The sequence below is a fragment of the Astatotilapia calliptera genome, chromosome 2 (assembly GCF_964374335.1).
Source record: "Astatotilapia calliptera chromosome 2, fAstCal68.1, whole genome shotgun sequence".
In the NCBI taxonomy this organism is placed as follows: domain Eukaryota; kingdom Metazoa; phylum Chordata; class Actinopteri; order Cichliformes; family Cichlidae; genus Astatotilapia; species Astatotilapia calliptera.
Genome location: NC_137423.1, coordinates 4,360,497 through 4,384,716, shown reverse-complemented (window position 1 = coordinate 4,384,716; position 24,220 = coordinate 4,360,497). Strand labels below are relative to the sequence as shown.

Here is a 24,220-nt window from a genome sequence, read left to right as displayed (position 1 = left end):
TTGACGAAAATGAGAAAATACAATCAGTAACAAACATTTACACATGAAAATAAAATTTACAAGCTTGCCACACCACTTCTCCCGACTGTTTTATTTTTTAAATGAAATATACTGGGACCAGGATGTCCCCTGCAAACTTGCCCTGAATATTAAATAACTTATGTCCATTTTTAACAAACAAATCCTTAAGATGACTCATTTACCACTTTTAGCATTAAAACCCATCCAGGTTACAGACTGGTTTTGTACTAGGTTAAATTAGAATTTAACCAGCTCTGCAGCCATTTTTCATCAATCTATGCTAATTTTTTAAATTACTTTAATAAGTATTTAATTTGTCTTATTATCACGCAAATATGATTTATAGCGTAAACAGATGCATAGACATAATGTCACTTGTCTCTGATAATTTTTCTTCTTCAACATTATGTGTGATGTTCTCCAATTGCAGGCTGTAGTTCCCATAAAAGTAGTTCTATGCTCTATACATCTACAAATGGATAGCGTAGTAGTAAGACCACGCTCCTTTGGAGCAGGAGTTGCAAGTTCGATTCCCACCCGTTCCATTCTATATACAGTAAGGGAATCTTATAACCTTAGACCTATGAAATCTTCAATACCCAACATCCACAGTTGATGGCAAAACAACTAATAGCTCTGTGTTCGTTTGGAAGAAGGGACTGCTCCCACTGCTAGAGACTGACGAGGTACAAAACACATGCTACGGCAAGGGGGAGCCAGGACGCCAGGTCAGGGGGAGAGATCATCACCCCCACCCGAGATTGGGTACCAATTAAACAAAGAATTACATTTGTTGAGCTCAGGCATCAAAGGTACATTTTTTATTTCAAAATGTCAGTGATAATATTAGTGTTTTCTCAAAACATCAAATAGATGCGAGTAAACTAGTAATCTGATTACTGAAAAATCTGACCAACCCTTTATCACAGAAACCTTTTAACCTGATTAGGTGAACTACAAATTAGTAATCAGTGACCTCTAGTGGAAGCTAGAGAACACATATGCTGCACAAATACACTCTTCCTTCCCTTTTTCCTGCAAACTACAAGTCAAACATACCAGTTAAGATAAGTTATATACCGCCCTTTGTTCTAATTTTGTTGAGACGTCTCACACAGTCAACCATTATTGTTTTTAAAACATATTTTAAAAGTACAACAAGTTGTGTCCTCCAAGTTTCACAGCCTATGAGATCCCACAACTCGCATCTATTTGAGAAAACACTAATATTATCACTGACATTTTGAAATAAAAAATGTACCTTTGATGCCTGAGCTCAACAAATGTAATTCGTTGCTTAATTATTTGATTTATACATAACAGCGTTATAACATTAAGTGACATTTAATATAATTTTCAATATTTTTAAGCTTAAATTGTCCTCCAATTGTAAAAAAAAAAAAAAACACCGTGAATCCATCCTACCTGGAAAAACATCCTACCCAATGTTTCTGCGCAGACGCGGCGCATGCGCACAACACCAACGCCAAATTAACTTCTTTTTCTCTCACCCATTCTTTATGGTTAGGTTTAGTCGCAAGTCACCGTCAAACTATAATAGGACGTTTTGTCAGAGTAGGATGGTTTCTCAGAACACCGCCATTAGCGCTAGCTTAGCAGGTTTGGCTTACAAACTACTAAAACGAGTACTTAACAAGTCTGTTAATTTATTCCAGTATGCAACAATACGGCCCCTCTCTGTATCCCACCTGGTGTGGTCATTTAAAGTTAAAAGCATGGTAGAGAAGGAAACAAGTGACGGGAACGAAAATTAATTCAAACTCACCTCCCGCTAGGCTCTTCTTGCGGCACACACGTTTCCTGATAAATCCTTTTTCTTAATTATATTATTATTAAAATAGTTCAATGGCTAACTGTTAATAGCAACTGCTACATTCGGCACCGTAGCTAATTAGGCTCGTTGCACCTGTCAACAAAACCAAGACCACGCCCACATGGACCCGTTTCTTTTTTCATCCGAACTCATTCAACTGCTTTTAAAACGCACACCTTTAAAAGAAATTAAGACATTAAGAATGTCTTTTCTCCTTAAAGGTTTGCTTCTTTATAAAAGGAAATAATTTCCCTTAAAATAGATCATGGTTTTGTTTTATATGCTGCTTTGTCAAGAGGAAGATGGCATCATGCAAAGAGCACAAAGAGATGTAATGATGGAGACATAGAGAAGGCCAGAAGGAGCTGCACAGTCTTTGTGGATTAGACAAAATCATATAATATTCAATTCAATAAAACTTTATTGATCCTGAAGGTTGACCCCGAAGGAAAGGAAGGAGGGTATCTGCATGAAGTGATGGTGCTTTTTACTTTAGTGCGAACAACTCATGAATTTCAAAGCTGTTCTAACAGTCCAACACTGGTCTCTCAATCTCCCGTTGGAGAGCCGTGAGCTTTCTATGATGTTATCCAAACTTACGTTCTGTGATGTTGTCGTTCTTTTTGCTCAAAGAGCAGGTTCTGAGAACTCACGACCGCAGTGCACTTCCCCAAGATGTGATTGAATTTGCGCTCAAAGGTGTTGTTCGAGCTAGCCCCTCCAGATGTAATCCAGTTTTTCACTCAGAGGTCTTGTTCTGAGTGTTCACGGCAGCCGTGCGTTCTCCAAGATCTTCTCCGTGCTGCACTCAATGAGCCCATTTTGAGAAACTCACGCCTCGTCCCATCATTTCAATCCCAGCGGGCAGCCTTGTGGGGGTTTGAACAGCCGGTTCCGCTTCCTTAATTCCTTAATAAGTCAGGGCCAAGCCAGCTCCGATCCGCCAGAACCCTGTTACCATGGTTCCGAATAGGTAGATATCTTCAGCAGTCAGGCTCACCCGAGCCCAGACTTCTCGTTGAGAAGGGGTGTCGATTGCATTCAGAGACCAGTTGATCAAATCCATAATTCTCTTTTAGGTTTTAGAGAACAGACTGTGAGAGACTGTTCAGGGAAAAGTAATACAAAAAACACGAGACTAGACAAGGACATAAGAGGCTAAGCAGGGAAGCTAAGGGAGAGGAGGAGAGGAGAAAAGTGCGACCGCCTTCGTCAAGAGCAAGAGCAGACAGGTAATAGGTTGCAAATAGAGGATCTTAGAAAGCCCGGAGTGGCAGAGAATATGAGAGCGTGGTGCAGGAGATTTAAGAAGACAATGAGATAGTGGCGAGTAGTGACAGACGGGTTCAAGGTTGGGGTGGGATCATGGAATCTCCCTGGCCTATGAGTTTTGCAGATGGCAACTGCAACCTGTTGTGAGAGTAGAGAGCCTGGAGAGGTGGGGGGAGCCAGCAGAAGAAGGTTGAGCGATTTGGAGACAAACTTAGTGATGCAAGGCTGGAATGTTTGGACACGTGCAGAGGTGGGAAAGTGGATATATTGGACTAAGGATGTTAAACATGGAGCTGCCAGGAAGGAGGAAGTTCTCCGAAAAGATTCTGTTAGTGAAGGAGGTGTGCAGAGGGTTGGTGTGACAGACAGGACACCATCAACTGTGGCAATAAATGTTATGCATTTGGGCTGATTAGAAACCACCACTGTGCACTTGCTCACTCAATACCAGCTGCTTACTACTTTTCCATAGAAGGCAAAGTCCACTTCATACAAAACATCCTTAAATTTCCACACAGAGTCAGTTTTAAGCTCCTCTTGCACATTAGCTCAGCTTCATTTCATGAACACATTGAACAGTTAACAAACTCACAACAGCAGCCGTTTCAGTCACAACATCCACAGTTTATATTAAAAAATATAACATCTGCTGTAAGAACATCATTATAACCTGAAGCTTCGATAAAAATCGCCATAATCATGACCAAATGGGTTTAATTTGCCATCTACATGAAACTGCATATTGTTATCATAGCTTTGTTTTTTTTAGAAAAAAAAAAAATCCCAATGCTTCTGGTAGAGCAATGTGAACGTCCGCTAATAAACACTTAGATTTGCTCGAGACAGATGCAAGTGTGAGTAGGTTTTATTTTTTAGGTGAAGAAAAGATCTAAGAAAGCAAAAATACTTGGTGATGCGTTCAAGTGCTGATGGGAGGCTCTGAAATCACCTCTTATTGCTGCCAAGTGCATGTCTCTAAAGTTTCACCCATTTTAGTTAAGTGTCTAAAACTCTGCGTGCGATCTGTGCTTTAAGTAGTGCCCTGAAAAATAAGAAGAAATTTACACACATTTCACCTAATCAGCGTTGAGGATCTATAACATAGGAAGTGGTGAATGCTTTCAAACACAGCAGAGGACATGAAGGAATAAAGAGCCTCTAACCTCACTGAGTGACATGGACTCCTAAATGCACCACGTGGCTCGAGCCACTTGCGATACTACACAGTGTAGAGGTTAAAGTGTTAAAGGCTGTCCTGATGCTGAACTCTAGCTCTTCAGATCACTACCCCAAACTGGAATAGTCACAGTGATCCATTCATACATCTCGAGCAAATTCAAGTCACTCCAAGTCTGAAATTTTAAGAACTACGTAGTATTTATAGTTCTCTGTGAGACTGCTTTGAAAGGTTAACCATTATGTCATGATTTTAGGGAAATCAAAAACAGAAATTACAAAAGTCGACGTTACATAAAACTTTTTTTTATAAAACTCTCTTCAGATCAAAAGCCATGGCACCAGTCAGTCATCTACATCTAAAAGACACCCACCATCATCCAGACGGGGGCACAAAGTGACATTATGATGCTAAGACTTGGATGCGGATGAATGCTGTGTGATAAAAGTCAACCAAATAATAATAATAATAATAATAATAATAATAATAATAATAATAATAATAATAAATAAAATGTTAAATCTGCATGTTTTACACATTACAGCTGAATTACTACAGTGCATTTTTGACACGATCGATTCTTAATTTACTTAAGCGGTAAAAACATCTCCAGCATTTTTTTGATTACGATTCAAACTGGCATACAGTTGTTGTTGTTGTTTTTTTACAATTATTGGCCTTTAAGAAGTGAATGTAAAAGCTCCTGTGAGTGCGATCAGAAACAGCTGAGCGATCAAGTTCGTTGGTCAGTCAGAGAGAGGTCGGTCGGTGTGTCCGCTCCGCCGCTCTGCGTCAGTCAGTGCAAGTGATCAGTGCTTCAGTAGTGTGTCGACAACAGCAAAGTCCCATCAACCGGCCTAGGTCAGAGCCCCTAAAAATATTAAATATCACTCTTAATTTGCATATTTTATACATTCTTTACACTAACTGTGCAGCTCTCCGGGTCCAGGATTCTTGGAGGCGAACCAGCTCAACTCCTCAGAATAAAGTTGAGCAGAGTTGCTGGGTGAGTCCTATAATTTAAAAAAAGGAAGAAGAAGAAAGGTCTCAACTGCTCACCCAGATTACAATAATCTTGTGAATGATGTTCCTGCAGCAGCCAATCACAGGCCAGCATTGGAGCGTCGAGATTATCGCCTCAACGATGTTGTGAGCAGTCTGAAACCTTCGTGCAGTCCATCGAGTCAAGTTGTTTCTTTTTTCCTTCCTCAGCTGATGTTTCAAAGCTTTAATTCTCCAGGAAATTCTCCAAAAAAGAAAACCGTACGTCTCCATTTGGTCCACTAGGATCACTTCCTTCCTTTGAGTCTTATTACAGCTGCTGGTTGTGTGCTTAGCATTTGAAAAAGCCCACTCTCCTGTGGCTGCTGCTTCTTATCCAGTGCAACACTGCCCTCAAACAGGATCTGACACAGCTTGAATTGAAATGACAAGAAAAACAAAATAGATGTACCCCCCTAAAAAAAAAAAAATATAATAATAAAATCATTTCCGATCACGTTAGCTGAAGACTGAGGGCGTCTCGTGTTTGTTCCGCTTTCCCGATTGCTTGCTGAGCTTCAGTTCGCTGATGCGGAGCAGATGCCGTCATAACAGCTTGTCAATCACTGCGACTCCTGAAACAACGAGACGACCAATCAGAGAAAGCAGATTTGCAAACAGGTAATACGTGTTCAGCCCGTCACGTTCATTTCTCCCGGTACTGTAGAAATACTGCCTGCAAGGAGACCTACCAGCATAACTTCGTCCATTGCTCATGTTGGTGGGAATGAGGCTCCACTTGTCTGTGGCTGGGTTGTAAAACTCTACAGAGGACAGATTGCAGGACCCGTCATCTCCACCGATCACATACAGCAGCCCGTTAATGGCACAAACACCTGGGGGGGAGCAATGTAACATGTTTATTTTAAAGATCAGCACAGGAAATTTGTCCCATTTATCATTAAATGACCCAATTTACAAAATAATCAGCGTACACCACGTTTACGTATGTTTTATTAGCAATACAGGAGAATAAAGGTTTTTAGTCATCTCTTACAGATCGAATATCTTTAAAGAACAGGCCAGTAGAGTACATGAACATCTTAAAGCCAATCTGAACATCATGCAAGAAAATATTGTAAATATTTGTACATGTAAATCTAACAAATGGCTCTCTTACCCATAAACGGCAGCTGAATAGTTATTTATTAGTAACAATTTAAATAACTCAAGGACCAAAAAGAAAGGCAGTCATCAGCTTTTCAGAGGGAGAAATAAAGCTTTAGCCAGAGCGTACGATGAATAGATCGATAGATGCTGTGACCGCAGTCTGACCTGCGTTTCGTCGACACATGTTCATGTCGCAGACCAGCCTCCAGGTGTTGGTCTGTGGGTCGTACACCTCCACACTCTTTCTCACCAGAGGACCGTCATGGCCTCCTGCTGCATACAGCTGACCACCCAACACACCCACACCTGGACAGAAATGTTTTTTAAATAAATATCAGGAGACTGTGACGGTGAAATCCTCCAAAACCCCAAATATAGTGCAAATTCACCACAAATGAAGAGCTTTAACAAAACAAGTTCTGATTTTGTTCAGATTATTTTTACAAAGCAGTTAGCGTCCACCAGGGGGTGCTGTTTCTACCAGTTAAATGGTTAGAAAAAGGCCAATTCACCATCATAGAGCGGGATGATTAGATGCTTCTAATACTGATATTACACAACACATTATGATCAGAGCATGTGAGCATTCGCTTGGATCCCACTGATGGAAATTTCTATTTTTCCTGAATACTAAGGGTTGAGCTGTGATGCTGCTCCCTGTGTGGATGTACAGTAGGCAGGATACAGTGTGTGGTACCTGCTCCACTTCGCCGTGTGCCCATCTCAGCTACATAGCACCACTGATTAGAGACTGGGTCATATTCTTCCACTGTACTGAGACACTGGCGTGATGCACCATCATAACCCCCTACTGCGTACAGTTTACCTACAGATAAACACAAACCGGTTAAAAACAGCATATACATATTTAAAGCTTGGATTTTCATTCTGATGGCATAAAAGGTAGCTGACACACAAGTCACTCTTACCATCAACCACCCCTACACCCACGCTGCTGCGTCTGGTGTTCATGGAGGCGACGTACGTCCACTCGTTGGTTTTATAGTTGTAAACCTCGACTGTTGACAAACCTGAGACACAGATGCAAAGAAAGAAGGGAGAGATGTAGAAATGGGAAAGACTGGAAGCGAAGGTCTGCGGTAAAGGGTTACCGAGTGCGTTATCACATCAGTCTGTGAGCCTTCTACACCCAGCTGGTAGATGTGTTGTGAGAAGAAAATAGATCTCCTGCCTCCTGTGTTTTAATGGGGTTTAATAGAGCATAAGAGCGCTGTGCCACTACAAGCAAATGTATCAAATGAGGAGAACAGTCAGATGATGATACCAAGGAAAAACAACTTTTTTTCTAAAGGGAAAATATTTTTCTTCACTTGCATAGAAATTTACCTTAATTTCCTTCAGTATAAACAGTTCATAATCAGTATTTTTATATTAATTGAAGGCAGTGCAATGAGATCCCTGTGAGCAGCAACTGGATGTGTGATAGTTCTCAAACTGCAATAATGTGACAAATGTATCTATTCCGACTGAAATTTACTAAACTTAAAAATGTGTTTATTTGAGTTACCAACAGGCACATTATGCATAAACCCACTGCTATTAATAGCTACATGCATTATGTGTACCTATGCTTCCATTAAAGCCTCCCACAGCATACAGTAAATCGCCCAGCACAGCGGCTCCCAGCGTGCTGCGTCTCTCCTGCATGCTCGACACCGCACTCCACTGGTCTCTTGTGCCGTCGTACACGTCCACCGTACGCTCCCGCAGCGAACTGTTGAAACCTCCAACCGCAAACACTCGGCCCGCCATGGAAACCACACCTGGGAAACAAGACAAAGAATTTGGGGATGAGATCATAGCTGGTTAAATTCCAAAAGTCATTGCTTCTATGAGGAAACCACAAGAATGTTTAGAAACCAACATGTCAGAAATGCACAAAGTCTGTCTTGAATCCTTGTATCTTTAACAGTCTTTGTTACACCCTTGCTGAACCTCCTTCATAGGACTCTACTAGACCACAGCTGGTCTGCTGCATTGTTCTACTGATTGTTTCTCCTTTTTTCAGTGCTTTTGGAGTAGGGCTGTGCGATATGACCAAAATCTCATATCCTGATATAACCCCGCTTTATTGTGAAAGGTTTATGTGGAACATAAACAAGCAGACACGCGAAGGTGTTACCGTCATTGTTGCTAACCACAACGCATAAAAACAGGCGCTTGTAGTGTGGTTATATTAAATATAAGAGAAAGAGAGAACTTTAAGAAATTAATACAGCCACTACAGTGACCATCAAAACAATGAAAAATATCGCCGTGAACAGTTTAGTTTATTTTGCGACACCACGAAACAAACGATAGCGTAAAATGAAACGACAGATGTTTTTATATCGTCATATCGAACAGCCCTATTTTGGAGTGCAGGAACCAAAACCATAATAAGTTTACAGAACTTTTTGGGGCCGTTTTATCTGCTACTACAGAGTCAGTAGTTTTGGTCCATACATATATGTAGGCTTGAGTAATCTGGATAAAGCAAGACTAGTACAGGTATACATGTATATAGATTGTCATTGAACATAAATGCAGCACAAGCCACCAGCATTGCAAAAATATACATGTAAACCTTAAAAAGTGGATAAATAAGGAAATATTAATGCACCGTAAATTGATCCTATATAATATACATTTTAACCTGGTATATAAGACCATATATTCCTGTCAACATAGTACAGGGCATCCAACACACTGCAAACAAATGTAGAAATAAGAGGTGAGAAATAAGGTTTGGGCGGTACACAATTCCCTGGGAACAGTGCAGACAGTCCCCAAAACTGATTGAAATGCAGCCATTATTTCTATTTTTCCATCAGAAGTGCATTTGCAGCAGTGTTATCCAACCCGCTGTTTTCAGATGTCACTAGACACACCAAGTAATGAACTAACCTGCCCGGCAGCGTCTAGAGGGCAGATCGGCCACTTGGTACCAACGATCTTCCTGGAAGTCGTAACACTCCACGCTGCGGATGGCTTTGGGAGCCTGACCACCCACTACAATCATCACCTGCACGTCCACACAGACCCACAGTAAGAAAATACAAGCGCACACGTGTATTTTATGTTAAAAACCTTCAGCTTTGGCACATTTCTGCGTGTACCTTTGGGATGCTGATCGGAGTTCGTGGTCGCGTCCTATCAGTCTTTATGAGGTGACGCTGGTCAGCAGGCAACAGGTGATACTTCATTGCTTCTATGAGGAAATCTTTACAAGTGTTGTTGTTCTTTATCAAAGCTTCTTCCTCTACAATCTGAAACAAGGATCAGATTTCATTCAAGATGAAGACAGTAGATTTCTGTTGAGTACTCAGCCTTTCAGTCTCTGGAGGCATTTCTAAATGTAATAACTCCTTTCATCAAGTCCCTCTGTTGTTGCAATACCTGTTTAAAATGTGGCAACAGTGGCAGAGACATGAACACTACAGGTGGGAGGCGAGAGAAAAAAAAAATTACGTGGGAAACCGGTTTCTTGTGTGTGACTTGAGCAAAAAAAAAAAAATCAGTGCTGCTGAAAGATTTGCATGTAGGCACACTAATTGTAGCAGCTGGCCCACAAACACGATGACTAATGTACTGCACAAAGACGAACAAACAGTGATTTATTTCAGCATCAACTCTTCTTAACATACTGTGATGAAAACCATTTGTAGCTGTGGGAGTGACTTTGTTATCCAACCTAAAGGCCAGAAACTAGTCTAACATCTTAGTAGAGCAGCGATTCCCAACTGGGACGAGCCATCAAGGTACGGCAAACAAAGCTATGAGCTGAATTTATTGTATATCACATTAACAGTGGGGCTCTCAAATGTAAAGCGGATTGAGAAACTAAACAAGCAAATCATTAAAAATCAAATCAAGGACAACATAATGAAGGAAATGCTTGATACACTGGTGTGATGGTCAAAGTTGTGGGTTGGCCAGAGGAGATTTTTAGCTCACATAATGAGCGATAGCAGTCTTAGGTTTGAAAAAGCTCTTTTGAATATTCAATTATATCTGATGGCACGGCTGACTGAAAGCCATGATTAACCCCCGTCCCCTGTTGGTCAAAGACCGATAATGTTTAAACAGAATTCGTTTTACCTGTACCAGGTAATCTCTGGAAAGCAGTGGAAGTCTCACATGCTCCATTAGTTTGGGCATGTATTCCAGACGAGCTGGTTTATCATGTTTGATCCACGATATCATTGCCTCGAACACCTAAGAACAAGGAAAAATATGAAGGATATGGAGAAACTGCTCCGAGGTAGAAGCGACCACAGCAGTTTATTACATAGACTCTCAGTTACTTTGTTTGGCCCCACTTTGTATTTACAGGTGCTTATCTACATCAGTACTCCACATTTTCAGGGGTGTGTGAAAGTTTGAAAACTTTTGGGATCAAAAACTTTAAAACTGGGAACAAAACCTGTTGACACAAGCCCAATTTTATCCCATCCCCTTGAAGTTAAGAGGGCGTGACAGATTTTTCTTGGAAGCTGCTGGATGTTAGAAATGTGCAGGCTGAGACTGAAACAGTGAGACTACCAGTGTATAAATACACGACACCTCATAATCCCAACGACTTTCCTGTTTTGTAGATGCCGTGAAGTTTCAAGACTGATCGCTCCAGGGAGCAATCGACAGAACAGAGGCTGCAGACACTAGTTTCATGCCACACCACATTCATATTCATTGTGCCACTTCAGTCCCATTTATCTCTTGATTGCCTGTAGGGCAACTCCACAAGAGCAAAGGGGGGGCTGCGTGCCCCTCACATTGTGCACAAAGGACTCCAGCGATGGTAGCATAAAAAGACTCACCCAACTCAAGGGATGCACCAGTTTTTCTCTAAACATAACAAACAACCTAGCAAAAAAAACTGTTTTAAATCGCATCTTTACACAATTCATTACTAGAAAGCCTGTCAGAAATGCAAACACAATTTGTTCCCATTTCTTTAGCTGAATCTTTGAAAGAAAAAAAAACACCAAAGATAACAGTTTGACGTGCATAGAAATCGTGTTTTTCCACCAGTAGGGCAAATACCAAAGTGCTATTAGGTGGAAACCTAACTTACTGTGGCAGTATGCACTTCAAAGATTAGAGGAAACTAGTCAAATAGCAGAAATGGGCAACTGGGAGCTAAAAACTACCAGCAAATAAATCACTATCTGAAAGTTACGTCCTTAACAAATGAGACAAAATCCAGCAAAAACCCAACTGGCCCTTTTGTTGAGCCAGTTGTTTGTTAAAGCCTCGTCAGAAATGGTGTGAGGGGAAGGGTGGCTGTTAAGAAGCCATTCTCATGGAAGAGAAGTGGACTGAAAACCAGTGGCAGCGGTTTTGATGAAGTGATGAATCCAAATTTAAATTTGGACTGGATTAACCAGAGCCCAAACCTCAACATTACTGAAGCAGTGCGGGATCATCTTGACACAACAGAACAAAAGGCAGCCACCAACATCCAAAGCCTGGAGAACTACTCCTGAAGACAACTCAGACAAGCTTTCTAGTAATTTCTTTAAGAGTCCGGCTGTTTAAGAATAAAGGTGATCATAGCAAATACAGACTGTCAAGCTCCTTTGTGTTTATACCAGTTCTGTTTTTGCCTTATATGCTGTATTTTTATATAGGATTGCACATTTCAATCCATCACTGCACCCATTTTCAATTTTCCTTGCAAAATATAAAGAAATAACGGCTGATGCAAGACTTTTGCACAATGTAAAGCAATAAAAACTGCAATTTGGGTTATTCTCCTCTCAACTAAGAGGTTAATAGAGGGGGAACCCTGTTTCAATGATGCATGAACACTCACATGATGGAAGAACAAAGTCAAATTGAGACAATACACAAAAATGACCTCAAGAAGTTAATCCACTCACTTCATTTAATCCACTCACAAAACAGCTGCAGCAGGTAAATCAGAGCTAAATGACTGTGTCTGCTGATGCAGTTTGTTTGGCGCTTCATGGTTAGCGTGACAGCGTCCAACTCCCCGCGTTTATGTTTGAATCAACCTTTGCTGTCAGTGCTCTGACAGCAGCATGTCACACAGCTGCTACATCAAACTCTTGCTGTTTGACAGGTTAACTGCAGACAGATGCGCCATCCCCAGGAATATACGTCTGCTGTCAGATTCAGCCCATCATACACAGCAAGTGTGGGATGACTCTTTTTTACTGTCCCTTTTTCTGAAGTCTGCTTTACTTCAGAGATTTTGTGATCACTGAAGTGAAAATCTGTTATGGATTTCATTTTCACTCAAGCATCTTTAAAAAAAAAAAAAAAGAATAAAAATCTCTATCTTTATGGTGACGCCTGACCTTTTCCTCTGTTGACACGGTGAGTTTGTCGCTGGAGATGAGGCTGCACACCTGCTGCAGAGAAAGGCTCAGAAACTCCTCGCCCTGCACCACATCAGTAAAATGCTGCTCTGAGAGACACAAACATCCACAGCACACATTAAACACTGTCCCAGCAAGCGAAGCTTAAATGAAAACATGTTCGTTGTCTTTGCTGTCCAAGACACCTAATGTATTCCCTAGACTCGTGTCAGATTTTAAACACCTCATAAATCAGCCAACTCACAAAGTGACACATTATGTGGCGCGAATAGAGAAAGAAAAAACAAAAATCTTACCAGCGTAAGCATGAGCCTGGTTGAGAAGCTGTGTGCATGTATGCAGGTCAGCAAAGGCTCTGATGCCCAAGCAGTTGGTGGGATGAAGCTGAGATTGCAGGAATTCGCAACAAACCTGACGCACATCCATCAGCTGGAGGAGGCTGGCTGCAGGCAGCAGTACCTAATATTTGTTTTTTTTAAAAAGTCACAAAAAGTTGAGTTAGCAGTTTACCTCCACAGCCATTCCCTGTGTACACAACTCAAGACTTCATCAGCACAGCAGGTCTGTTATTCAGTGAGCTAATCAAACAAACTCAAACGCATCATTCAGGTTAGGAAGCAAACTGATACCCGGTAAGTTTATCAGTAGGATTAACTTTAAGGATCGGACAGAACTGAAGAAGCTTCTCGGATGAGAGGTGAATCGTCTTCAAGCAACTTTAAAAAAGTCCAGACGCTTTTCTTTGCAAGCTCCTTAAAGTAGAGAAACTCACATTTGGTTTTGATCTCTACTTTGAATGAGGAGCTACTAAACCACTTCCTGCAAGACTTTCAACTTGGTGCAAGAGCCTCTAAAACGAAAGGTCACAAACATGTCAGCTATGCTTGCCACTTAGAGTTTATAAACACAAACATCATGGATTTAACAATTTTCTGCAATTCTTCATCCCTCTATTTTCTTTACCAGCAATGAAAAATAAATAAATCCAGCCCGGGACTATAATCAGCCAATAGCCATAGTCCTTGGTCCTGACCAGAGTCGACCTCATATATGATCACAAGCCAGTCCGATTCATGCATGCACAACACATACACGCTGACAGCCACGCGCCAACATGAAAGCTTCTCACTGGGCGTGAATACACAACACTGCATGGCGACGACCCCAAAAACACTTGAAACAACAAACCTAATCAGACACTTAAAATCACCTTCATCTCGCTGAACACTGACATTAACTGAGGCTAACAAAGGCTAAAGCTATCCAGAGCTCAGAGCCAGGACTAAGACGGCAGCCTCGGTACGAGCAAAGGCTCAAAGCAGAGACAAGTGAAAAAGAAAAAGAGCTTGATGTCTGCTGAAGTTAGGAACACTGGAAACATTATTCAAGTACCTGAAATTGATTTTGTTATATAAACCTGTTGAACCTGCTTCTGTTTGGCAAGTAAAAGTGGGTGTGCAGCAACTCATTTTCAGTTACGTGTACCTCTTTCCACTAAAGAAGATCCTGCAACTTACTGCAATTAGGGAGAAAAGCTTAGCCTTCACTGTAAATCTGCCTCCCTTTTTTTGTTGTGTTAAAAACAAAGCAAGTCCTTATCCTTTACAGCAGAGCGCTTTCACCCCTCCTTGGCACGCCAAACCGAGTCCCTGTTTATCGCAGCTCAAATAAAGGTAACTAGAAAAGAGCTTTTTATCAACACGATATAAATAAAGTCCTAAATAAAGAGTTATCTGAAAAATCTGGCTCCAGTTCGCCTTCTGCAGCTTTTGTTTGTATTGTGATTTTATTGTTAGAACACTAGATATTATGCTAAACTCATCACTGTGACATAAAGATAGACGAAAAAGAAAAAAGATTAATAAGACCAAATAAGAGTTTGCACACATTCAACTGGCAACACTTACTGCTCGATCAGTACTGACCTTGGCCACTTGAAACTATTTTCTAGACCAGCCCTCATTTTTTTGGCTACGGCTATGTTTTTAAAACGGGTGCCGCTTTTTGTCCATTTCAACATTTGTGACAAGCATCTAGGGAACTGCCGAGAAACTGATGCTAACAAAGCTACTCATTAGTTTAAGTAGGTCAGTGTCTGCCTGCCTCAACACCTCGCTGTTTCTTCAGACACACACACTCATCCACTGAATGAGTATTGTCACTGTGTCCTCTGTTTCCTGTACACAGCTGCCCCGAAGCCTTGCATCTTCTAAAACACAGCATCAGGCCCAGTGAAACTCTGTTTACAGCAGCTGTGACACACCAAAACACACACGGCTGCAAGCAAAACAAAAACACTTTTAGTACAGAGAAATGCTGACTTTCAAGAAAAGAAAAAGAGTCTAAATCCAACTTTTGACAGATTTTTTTTTTTTTGTCAAAACACACACACACACACACACACACACACACACACACACACACACACACACACACACACACACACACACACAGAGAGCCAATCAGCGAGGCACGCTGCTAACAGTTGGAGGATTTCCTGCCTTGTCCATGCACACTTCCTGCACTAATAATCAGAGGAAGTATCTTGCCTGCAGCTGGATCAAGCTGAGCTGTGAGAGAAGTAATGCAGCTACCACAGGTTAATGCCACCGAGCTAACCAAAGCCTCAGCGCTGTGCTTTCACAGCAGAAAACCCCACAGAAAGCTCTGTGTTTGTCCTCTGTAGTAAACATCTGCTCCTCAAACACGGCCAATCGGACCATCCTGATAAAAGGGAAAGACTTAAAATGACGACAATCCCTTTCAGGTATTATGCAGCTGTGTCTGAAACACATTTATGATTAGAAACAAAAACAATAATATCATTAAAATGCTTTTGTGAGCAACACTTTTATTAAAATTAATTTAGGTCTTAAAACAGGTAAATAGAGGCACTTTCCCCAAGAAGGACAGTTCAAAATATGTGTTTAGTTTATAGTTTAGCAACAGTGTTTAAAAAAATTAAAGCTTTTATCCACCCCAAACAGGATTAATATGCAGTTATTCTTTCTTGTACTTAAACTGGTGAACAAAAACAAAGGTCAGGATAAAGAAAAGGGCAGCAAGTTACAAATTTCCTTCTTAAAACAAAGGATGTTTTGTAAGAGCCAGACTTATGCTGCGATCGTTTTGCTTGGAGCAGCAGCAGCACCACTTTGATATAATTATCTAACTTGTTAAACAAGTGTGAAAAAAGAAAGTGTGACAACATGATGTTTTAATATGCAGCTCCCCAGGCAGCTCCATGTTTACTTCTCCACTGTTAACCATTAAACAGAGGAGACGACCAGCTTACAGGGCTAGGCGTTATTAGCAAAGGTGATTATGTTATTGCTGCTAATATACAAGAGTCGTTTTAAAGCACAAGCAGTCTTCAAATGAACACACAAGCCACCATAAGAGAGCAGAAACGGGAAGGAAATCTAGGATTCTCACCTGGACGTTGTCCTCTGTGACCTCGATCTCTGCTGTGTAAATATAGTCGACCAGTTTTCTCAGAGTCTGACCGTCCACCTCTCTGATCTCCACCTGGTGAGCTTTACTCTCACTCATATCACCTGCGCACACACAGACACACACAGCTAAGCATACACACAACTGTGTGCAGCATCATACACAATGCACCAACAATAGTGTGCATGTACCTGTGAACATGGCACAGAAGTAAGGGCTACAGGACGCCAAGACCACCCTGTGAGCTGGCACTTCAACGCTCCCGGCTACCAGCTGGACGTCACACAGCATCTTTTTACTGGAGGAAGGACAAACAGACGGCGTTATGTACGAGAACCTTCAACTGACGATGTCCATAACTAGACATCTGATTTTATCGCTTGCAATTTTCAGATTCGTCATTATTTTTGTGCAGAAACACTCAATTTCCTAATGTTACACACCTACAAACACGACGTTTATTAGAAAGTAAATCTAAACAGACATGTGGCAGTAACACTATGAGATTAAGGCATTGAAACAAAGAGAATTTAACTCACTTTTCGATAAAGACTTAAAAAAATTACTGACATTAGAACATAAATATGTCACAGACATACGATAAACACAAAATAGAGCAACAGATAAGCATTAATGCTTCTGGTCATTCCAGTTGCTTTGTCAATTGAGAGTTCTGGAAGGATTATTTGAGTTGCGTCAAAAATATAAGACAGAATTATTAAAATGTTTTTTGTACAAATGTGAAGTTAAATCTGCACTCAAGAGCCGAGCCAGGGAAGAGGGGCACCTTTGAAGTAAAAAAACTCTGGTATTCATCACCAGTTGATGAAATATCACAGTAAAATACATGAACCTGGGCCAGTTGTGTTGAGGTTCACATTTCACAATTAACAAGCCCACAGTCGTTTTTGTCATGCATGTGCAGAATAAAACATCCCCACCCAACAGAAGAGGTTTGCCAGTAGCTGTTCGACAGTGATTTGCAGTTGAAGTCGCTTCTTTAAAAACGCAGCAGTTCAGTTCAGGCAGAAGTCATGTACTGCTGCACTGACATTTTCAGACAAGCCAGGTGAACAAGCGAAGACTTGCATGTCCTTTCTGGCTTACAAAACTCGATACGGCCTCTTCGTTCTCAAGTTAAAACGAAACGGTAGAAACCACAATTTGAGCTACGCACCTCCTCAGGTCGTTCATCAACTGAAACGCTTTCCTCATGTGCGTCTGGTTGAAGGTGTGCATCCCTCCATTCACCGTGTCCTCTTCTGAATCGGTGGCACATGGTGGACGCGGTGAGGCCGGTGTGGCAACCAGACTGGTAAGACATAAGAGGCGGTGTCTGGATCAGCGGATAGCGATGATGACAAAAGGCAACCACAAACCATAACAAAGCCTCCACCATCTTTTACAGATGACTGTAGACACTCACTGTTGTACATCTCCCCTCACCTCCTCTGTACATATGGATGATCTGAACCAAAAATAATTTTATACGGCTTCTTCACTCCATAAAACTTGTTGCTACAGTCCAGTTCTTATGTAATTTGGCATAGCTCAGCCTTGTCTCCTCATTTCCCTTCCTTAGGAACAGATTTTGAACAGCCACATATCCAATGAGACCATTTCTGATAAGGCTTCAGCAAACAGTGGACAGATCAACTGAAGGTTCATATGCATCTCTCAGATCCTGTGTCACGTCTTTGTGTAGATACAACACTGGCTCATCCTTGAGTTAGGTGCCTTTTTATCCTTGAATGGTTAACTGGTTAGTGTTAAGTAGAAAGTTTGGATTTCTCAAGACAATCAAAACAACAACAACAACAACAACAGAGTCTGGCTTCTTGGAAGCAAACTACAAAAAAATGAGTATGTGTATACTCAAAGCTGATCCATTAGACTGATGGATGTCATCTTCGCGTTAATCCAAAGGTACCAAATAACCATTCAAGCATGTCTATTTAACTGAGGATACCTGCTCTATTCAAGATGATTGGAGGAAAGGTGTTCTTTGACCCTATCCTTTATTAAGGATTAAAGCTGGATACATTTTATGGTCAGTGCATCCTTTAAAAGGGTAAAAACAGCCACAATATATAGGGTTTCATTTCTTTTAACGAGCTAAGCAATTAGTGCCTATTTGCTGTGGAAGATTAACAAACATCTGCCACACAGATGGCATGTGCATATTACTGGTAACTTCTTTTACACAGGGACTGCACAGAAAAAGAAGCCCTCACACATGCTTACAAGGAAATGGGGGGAGAAAGAGCATGCAGACCCGAAGCTTCAGCCCAAACCTTAGGATATTAATTTACAAGCAAATGTGACCTGCAGCGAGCTGAAAGCACATCTGATAGTGTCGGACAGAAAAACCGCTGTTTATTTAAACAGTGCTTGGCCGTCTCCACCGTGCATGTACTGTACGATGTGCTATCTTAACTCTCAAAACAAGCCGTCTCTTCACCCACAGATAATCAAGCATTTCGAAGAATTTATGATGCTTCACTGAAAAGTCCCAGTAGCTGCCCGGTAATTCGTTTTTGTTTAACAGCTTACGGTAAGCTTGTCTTCATGCGTCCAAAAAAACCAAATCAACAGGAAGCTGTTCAATTCATTTTAAGTTTGTTGTGGGTTAAGTTAGCTAGCTCCTAGCATTGCTAACCAACATATAACCTTATGACAGCCATGGATATCAACTGAAATCGTATTCTAAGCTACTTTAAAAATAATTACAAACCAACCCACTTTCAGTCAACTATCTACAGTCTGGTTTGGTTGGCTGCCATCAGCTGAGCAGCCAGTGATGCTAGCTGACTAACGGGCGCTAACTAGTCAACACAGCTAGCCCCGAGTTCGCGTGCTGTGAGCGAGCTCTCGAGCTGTCCGTGTTGGGTTTCTGGCCACTACATCGCGTAGGTTCAAATGTCATCCAGCAGATGCAGAAGCAGCCTGAATCCCATCTTTAGAAAACATAATCCCCACCGATGAGCCAACTCACCCCAACGACACACCGTCCATCCTCCCGGAGTCAGAGAACACAGCGGGCATGAGCGCCGAGCGGCCGGCTGCACGCAGATCGTCTATTAGAAAGATGAGTAACTCCGCAAGACTGGCATACACAGATGGTTTTATATGGTGACTCACTCCCTTTATTTTTATGCACATTTTTAAAAATAGTTATACAAACTGTATTAAAACACAGTAAGCCAACCTTTGAAAGATAATAAGTAATGACAAGAATTATCAACAAGACCACAATTTCATAAGAGTTATAGGGTTCATCGTTCTTTCTTTGTATCATTCGTCTTTTGTTGTCATTTCCAGTGAAAACAGGATCAGGGATCAACATTTCCCTGAAATTACTAAATGCTCCTCCCACGATAAACTTGAATTTCTCTTATCTTAAAAACACAACTGATTTGAATTTAAATTAGCTGGATGATTATAATTCAGATATGGGGTATGCAGAACTATTTCTATAAGTTAATTGTTCCTATTTTAACAGCACAAACATGCATTTAGTTTACTTCAGCAATAACAAAAAATAACTTGAGGAACTTTCTTCTATCAGTTGAGGTTAAAATAAAAATGCTTATAGGCTTTGTATTAGCACTTTTATGCACTATTTGCAAGGGATTCAGCAAATTATAAAAGTGGCTCAAAAAATAACTCTTTGGACTACAGTTAAAAAAATTACATATCAAGTTCTGCACGTAGTGTAAATAATGGTCGTCTCTATAATAAATCTTTCTAGCTCCACCCACTGTTTGACTTAGTATTTTACATTCACAGTCATCTGTCCAGTGATCGGAGCTTTATTCTGGCTTCCTGTGAGTCAGAGATTTTTCTGCTGTTGTAAAACACTGAACGGGTTGGTGTCAACAGCACTCCTCTCACAAACTCTAAAGGGAATAATTATGAGTTATACACCGGAACCTTCTCAGTTAGCCTCATTTAATATTGCTAATCTCACTCGCTATGAATTGAAGTTGACTTAAAATCCTATTTGTAACCTGTGAAAAACAAAAAAACCTGCAACCCTGTGCCTGAAGAACTGAACTCTGTGTGACCTTTGGGGAAGCTGTACCTAGATCCCTGTAGGGTGGCTTTGAAGGGAGGTTGTCATACAGTTTACAGGGAGTAAACACTGGGAAGCATGCTGAACATAGGCACGCTCAAATACACTGGAAAAGCAAAGCTTGGCCTGATATGTTTGGCATGTGAGAGGTGCTTCACATTAATATGCATTTAGAGTCTACGCTTGTGCACAATACATGTGGTTAAATAACAAAGAGAGAAGGTGTCAGCGGCACTTTGTCTTTCTCTGCTGCTCGTGCTTAAGTCTCGACACCCCAGGGGATCATTTTTACTCCTTAGTTTTTTATTTTACATTTTCTATTAGGATCTGTTAATCTGGTTTAAATCAAGCATTATATCTAGCAAGATTATGCTCAAAATACTTTGCAAAACAAGCATTACAAATTAACGCTCAAACCTTTTGTGAAGTGTAACTTTTCATTAAATATATTAAACAGGATACAAGGCAAGGCTGCACAGAAACGTTAAAATCATAGGTTTTCCAGGCCTGTTTTCTGCATTTATTTCTGATTTCCTTCCTGGAAATGCACATTCTCATCTCCAGGCCTCTTAGGTCAGGTTTGTGATGAGTATGTGCATTTCCATGTACTAAACTGATAACAGAAGACCAGCATTCAGTTTTAAGTTCGCTCGAGGTCTCTTCCAACTCTCATTCCATTTAATCTAAAGCCAAAATGATTCAGTCAAACAATGAATGTATGCTACTAAACGTGCTTTATAAAAATCAGGCATGAAAGGAGTGATAAAATGCAGTGTACAGCTGTAACAACATCAGGTTATAACACTCAATGTTAAAAAGAAAAATACTTTCATATAAAAACACCCAGTATTTGGATATTTTCCAAACCAGAAACAGGTTCAGAGTGAGAGCTCTCACTTTATTCTTCCTTTGCCTGTGCACCTACTTTCCTCCATAAAATCTTGTAGGTCATGTAGGTGTTGCTGATGACATCCAGCCCTTACACAAGCGGATTTGGTACACACTTTAGCACCATGGCCGGTTACGTTCATCTATATCTGCCAATACCTAACACCTCTCCCCTTTGTTTGATGGACACTAAATACTGGTTGCTCCCAGGTGAAAATATTTATCAGCTGGCTGAATCTGTGAGGGTTTTAGGAGCCTGATATTGTGAAAACCTGTCATCGATGCGTTTCTGTAGATCAATATGGAGGAAAAATAAAAAGACAACTGGTAAGTCTTAAAAAAACAAAGCAGTTAATCAAAATGAGGATGCTCGTTTATTTTTTATGTTGTATAGGAATAACAAATACTGCTTTGGTGATTCACCACCTCCAAAATGGCCGATGTAGCAGAAATCCATGATTTCCAGGCAATACTACCTCCTAGTGGTCGTTTCCTGAACCCAATTTAAAGAGGAGAGTTTAAGGATTTAAAAAGGAAATAAAAATAATTGTTCCCAAACGTTCCCAAAGTGGGGGGTTTAAAAGCACTTTCTGTTGATCTGAATTAAGACTGCGAGATTAGATAGATTTTTAAAACATTAAAAACTTTAATAAAAGCAGAACATAGGGGGTGAGCTGAACACATGAATTTCAAAGGATTTTAATCTAGGCAAAACAAAAAAAGAAAACAAAAAGAAAACTGGGACGGGAAAGTGGGGCAAGAGTACAGTGAAAATAGTCCCTGACATTTCTCAAAACAATAAACAAAAGAGAGCAAAGAAAAAAGTTTTAGGGTCAAGAAGCTGAAGAAATCCAGTCCCATGCTGCCGGACACTGCCACAAACTTTACCTAAAACCCTGAGTTCATGGTGTGAAAACAGGCAAAACTGACAGATCTGCAAATCAAACAATCGATTTTTTCTCATTTGAAGCAGTGACTGACAAAAATTATACTTAAAGAATTCAACATAACAAAATACAGTTCAATAATTCACAATTCTTAGTATTAAAGTCCATAACGTGTGGAATAAGAGGACAAGAAGGGAAGTCCTGGTGGGGGGTGGATGGGATCCAGAAAGCAGGCTGTGTGGGTGATGGGCGTTGCTTCCTTTTTAATTGAACTCGAAGACCACCTCTCACCCCCTACCTGGACATGTGTAGCTCGTGTGTGTAAATCAAGTCCATTTCAATTAGAAATGAATCTCTCATCGTTTGAGGGCGCCATTAGTAGCCACTGCTAAATCCACCACCCCTGTTATAAGGAGCCCCGCTCCGGTAAGAAGTATAGTTGCCCCCCTTCATCGCTCCGTAACTGGAGTGCTGCTGTCCATAGCCGTCCCCAAAGTCCCCATTGCTGTACCCGCCACCCATCTGGCTGTCGTATTCGTCGTATCCCCCGTAGCCTCCGTAGCCATCCCCCCCGTTATAGCCCCCGCCGTAGCCGTAGCCACCCCCGTAACTACCGCCGTAGCCGCCTCCGTAGCTGCCGCCGCCGCCTCCTCTTCCGCCGCCGTAACTCTGCATCCCTCTCCCTCGACCCCTTCCTCCCCGGCCGCTGGTGGACATTTCCTGCTTGGTTAGAGCCTTTTTCACCTCCACCTTGTTCCCGTTGATGGTGTGGTATTTGGTCAGGACCGCTTTGGTGGCGGAGTCGGTATCCTCGAAGAAGACAAAGCCGAAGCCTCTCTTCCTGCCGGTCTGCTTGTCGGAGATGATCTCGGCCTTCTCCACCGCGCCAAATTGCGAGAAGTACTCGGTCAGGTTCTCCTCAACGATGTGGTCTTTCACGCCGCCGACGAAGATTTTCTTGACATTGGCGAGTATGTCCGGGTTGTTGGCATCCTCTCGCGCTATGGCCCTTTTCACCTCCACGTTGTTGCCTTCGACGACATGTGGCTTAGCGGCCATTGCTGCGTCGGCCTCCTCCGGCGTGGAGTAGGTGATGAAACCGAAACAGCGGGAACGTCCAAGCTGCTGGTTCATGACCACCACGCAGTCGCTAAGGGTACCATACTGCTCGAAGTACTTGCGGAGGCCTTCATCGGTGGTCTCCACGTTCAATCCCCCAACAAAAAGCTTACAAAGTTTGGATGTCATGGTTCCTCCGGAGGATGGTGCGCAGCTCAGACCGTCCCTCTTCTTCAATGAACCGACGTAAGGGCGGGCCGTTTCACTCACGTCTTCGTAAGACGTTCCTCTCGCTGATTGGTCACCTTAAACCAAATCACCCCCTCACAATCGGCGCGCGATTGGCGTCACTGTCCTGTTCCCTTCAGGTCCCATCGGAAATCTTAATTTCCTGAAAAAGGACCGCGTAAATTTCGACCTTTGTTTTTCTTCGAATACAGTAATAAAGCTACACCCCCGATAAATTAATTTTACTTAAAACACATAAAACGTCAATCCGTGTTTTATTTTGTGTCGCACTTTAGACCCACTGGGACAAAATATATTTTTTCCAAGTGTGTACGTGAACCACGTTCAACCCTAAAATAAACGAAACTCATAAGCCTGAATTTCATGTTTTATTTTTTTAAGTGTATATTAGCTCTGCACGACTGGCTGTTTCCAGCAATTACAGCTGTGAAATGCAGTCATTTCGCTGTTAAACTATTATGATCAGAGAAAATCTGAAGTCGCTACAGCCTTAATAAATTAGGTTAGCTGGAGGCAGGCGCTTCACAATAAATGCAACTTCTCTCAGCGCCCCTCCCCCCTTGTTCCTGGAACACGATTTGAGCCCGACAGAAGCGAATAACTCCCATCACATAGTCTGACACACGAAAAGCATTTTTCCTATCAAATTCAGCTTCTTAGTTTGATCCACCTAATTTCTGATTGAAAAAAAGACATTTTGATAGGACACCTTGTGGAGATTGTTCTGCAAGCCATTTAAACTTCAGTCTTAGTGGTCGTGCAGATCTGAAATGTAAATTATGTTAATTTAATTCTATGTGAATTTTC

General features: G+C 41.4%; 2 protein-coding genes across 2 annotated transcripts; both read right to left on the bottom strand.

Moving 5' to 3' along the window:
- Window positions 1–5,748: 5,748 nt before the first annotated feature.
- Window positions 5,749–19,974, bottom strand: klhl3 (kelch-like family member 3). Its single transcript, XM_080304505.1, has 15 exons — window positions 19,251–19,974; window positions 17,433–17,567; window positions 16,447–16,553; window positions 16,238–16,359; window positions 13,099–13,261; window positions 12,782–12,891; window positions 10,557–10,673; window positions 9,575–9,724; window positions 9,363–9,480; window positions 8,042–8,239; window positions 7,385–7,486; window positions 7,153–7,281; window positions 6,621–6,761; window positions 6,038–6,181; window positions 5,749–5,920 (listed from the first exon to the last, which is right to left on the bottom strand). Exons 1-15 carry the CDS (start codon window positions 19,415–19,417, stop codon window positions 5,892–5,894), a joined length of 1,932 nt encoding a protein of 643 aa, XP_080160631.1. The 5' UTR covers window positions 19,418–19,974; the 3' UTR covers window positions 5,749–5,891.
- Window positions 19,975–21,840: 1,866 nt separating this feature from the next.
- Window positions 21,841–23,766, bottom strand: LOC113030650 (heterogeneous nuclear ribonucleoprotein A0-like). Its single transcript, XM_026182289.2, has one exon. It carries the CDS (start codon window positions 23,351–23,353, stop codon window positions 22,481–22,483), a length of 873 nt encoding a protein of 290 aa, XP_026038074.1. The 5' UTR covers window positions 23,354–23,766; the 3' UTR covers window positions 21,841–22,480.
- Between the last annotated feature and the right edge of the window lie 454 nt (window positions 23,767–24,220).

Excerpts from the sequence above, each read along its gene's own strand:
- klhl3 (XM_080304505.1), bottom strand. The coding sequence starts at position 19,417 with ATGTGCATAAAAATAAAGGGAGTGAGTCACCATATAAAACCATCTGTG. Across the intron at positions 17,568-19,250 it reads ATGGACGGTGTGTCGTTGGG|TCTGGTTGCCACACCGGCCT; the intron begins GTGAGTTGGCTC and ends ATGTCTTACCAG. Across the intron at positions 9,725-10,556 it reads CCAGAGATTACCTGGTACAG|ATTGTAGAGGAAGAAGCTTT; the intron begins GTAAAACGAATT and ends TCCTTGTTTCAG.
- LOC113030650 (XM_026182289.2), bottom strand. The coding sequence starts at position 23,353 with ATGACATCCAAACTTTGTAAGCTTTTTGTTGGGGGATTGAACGTGGAG.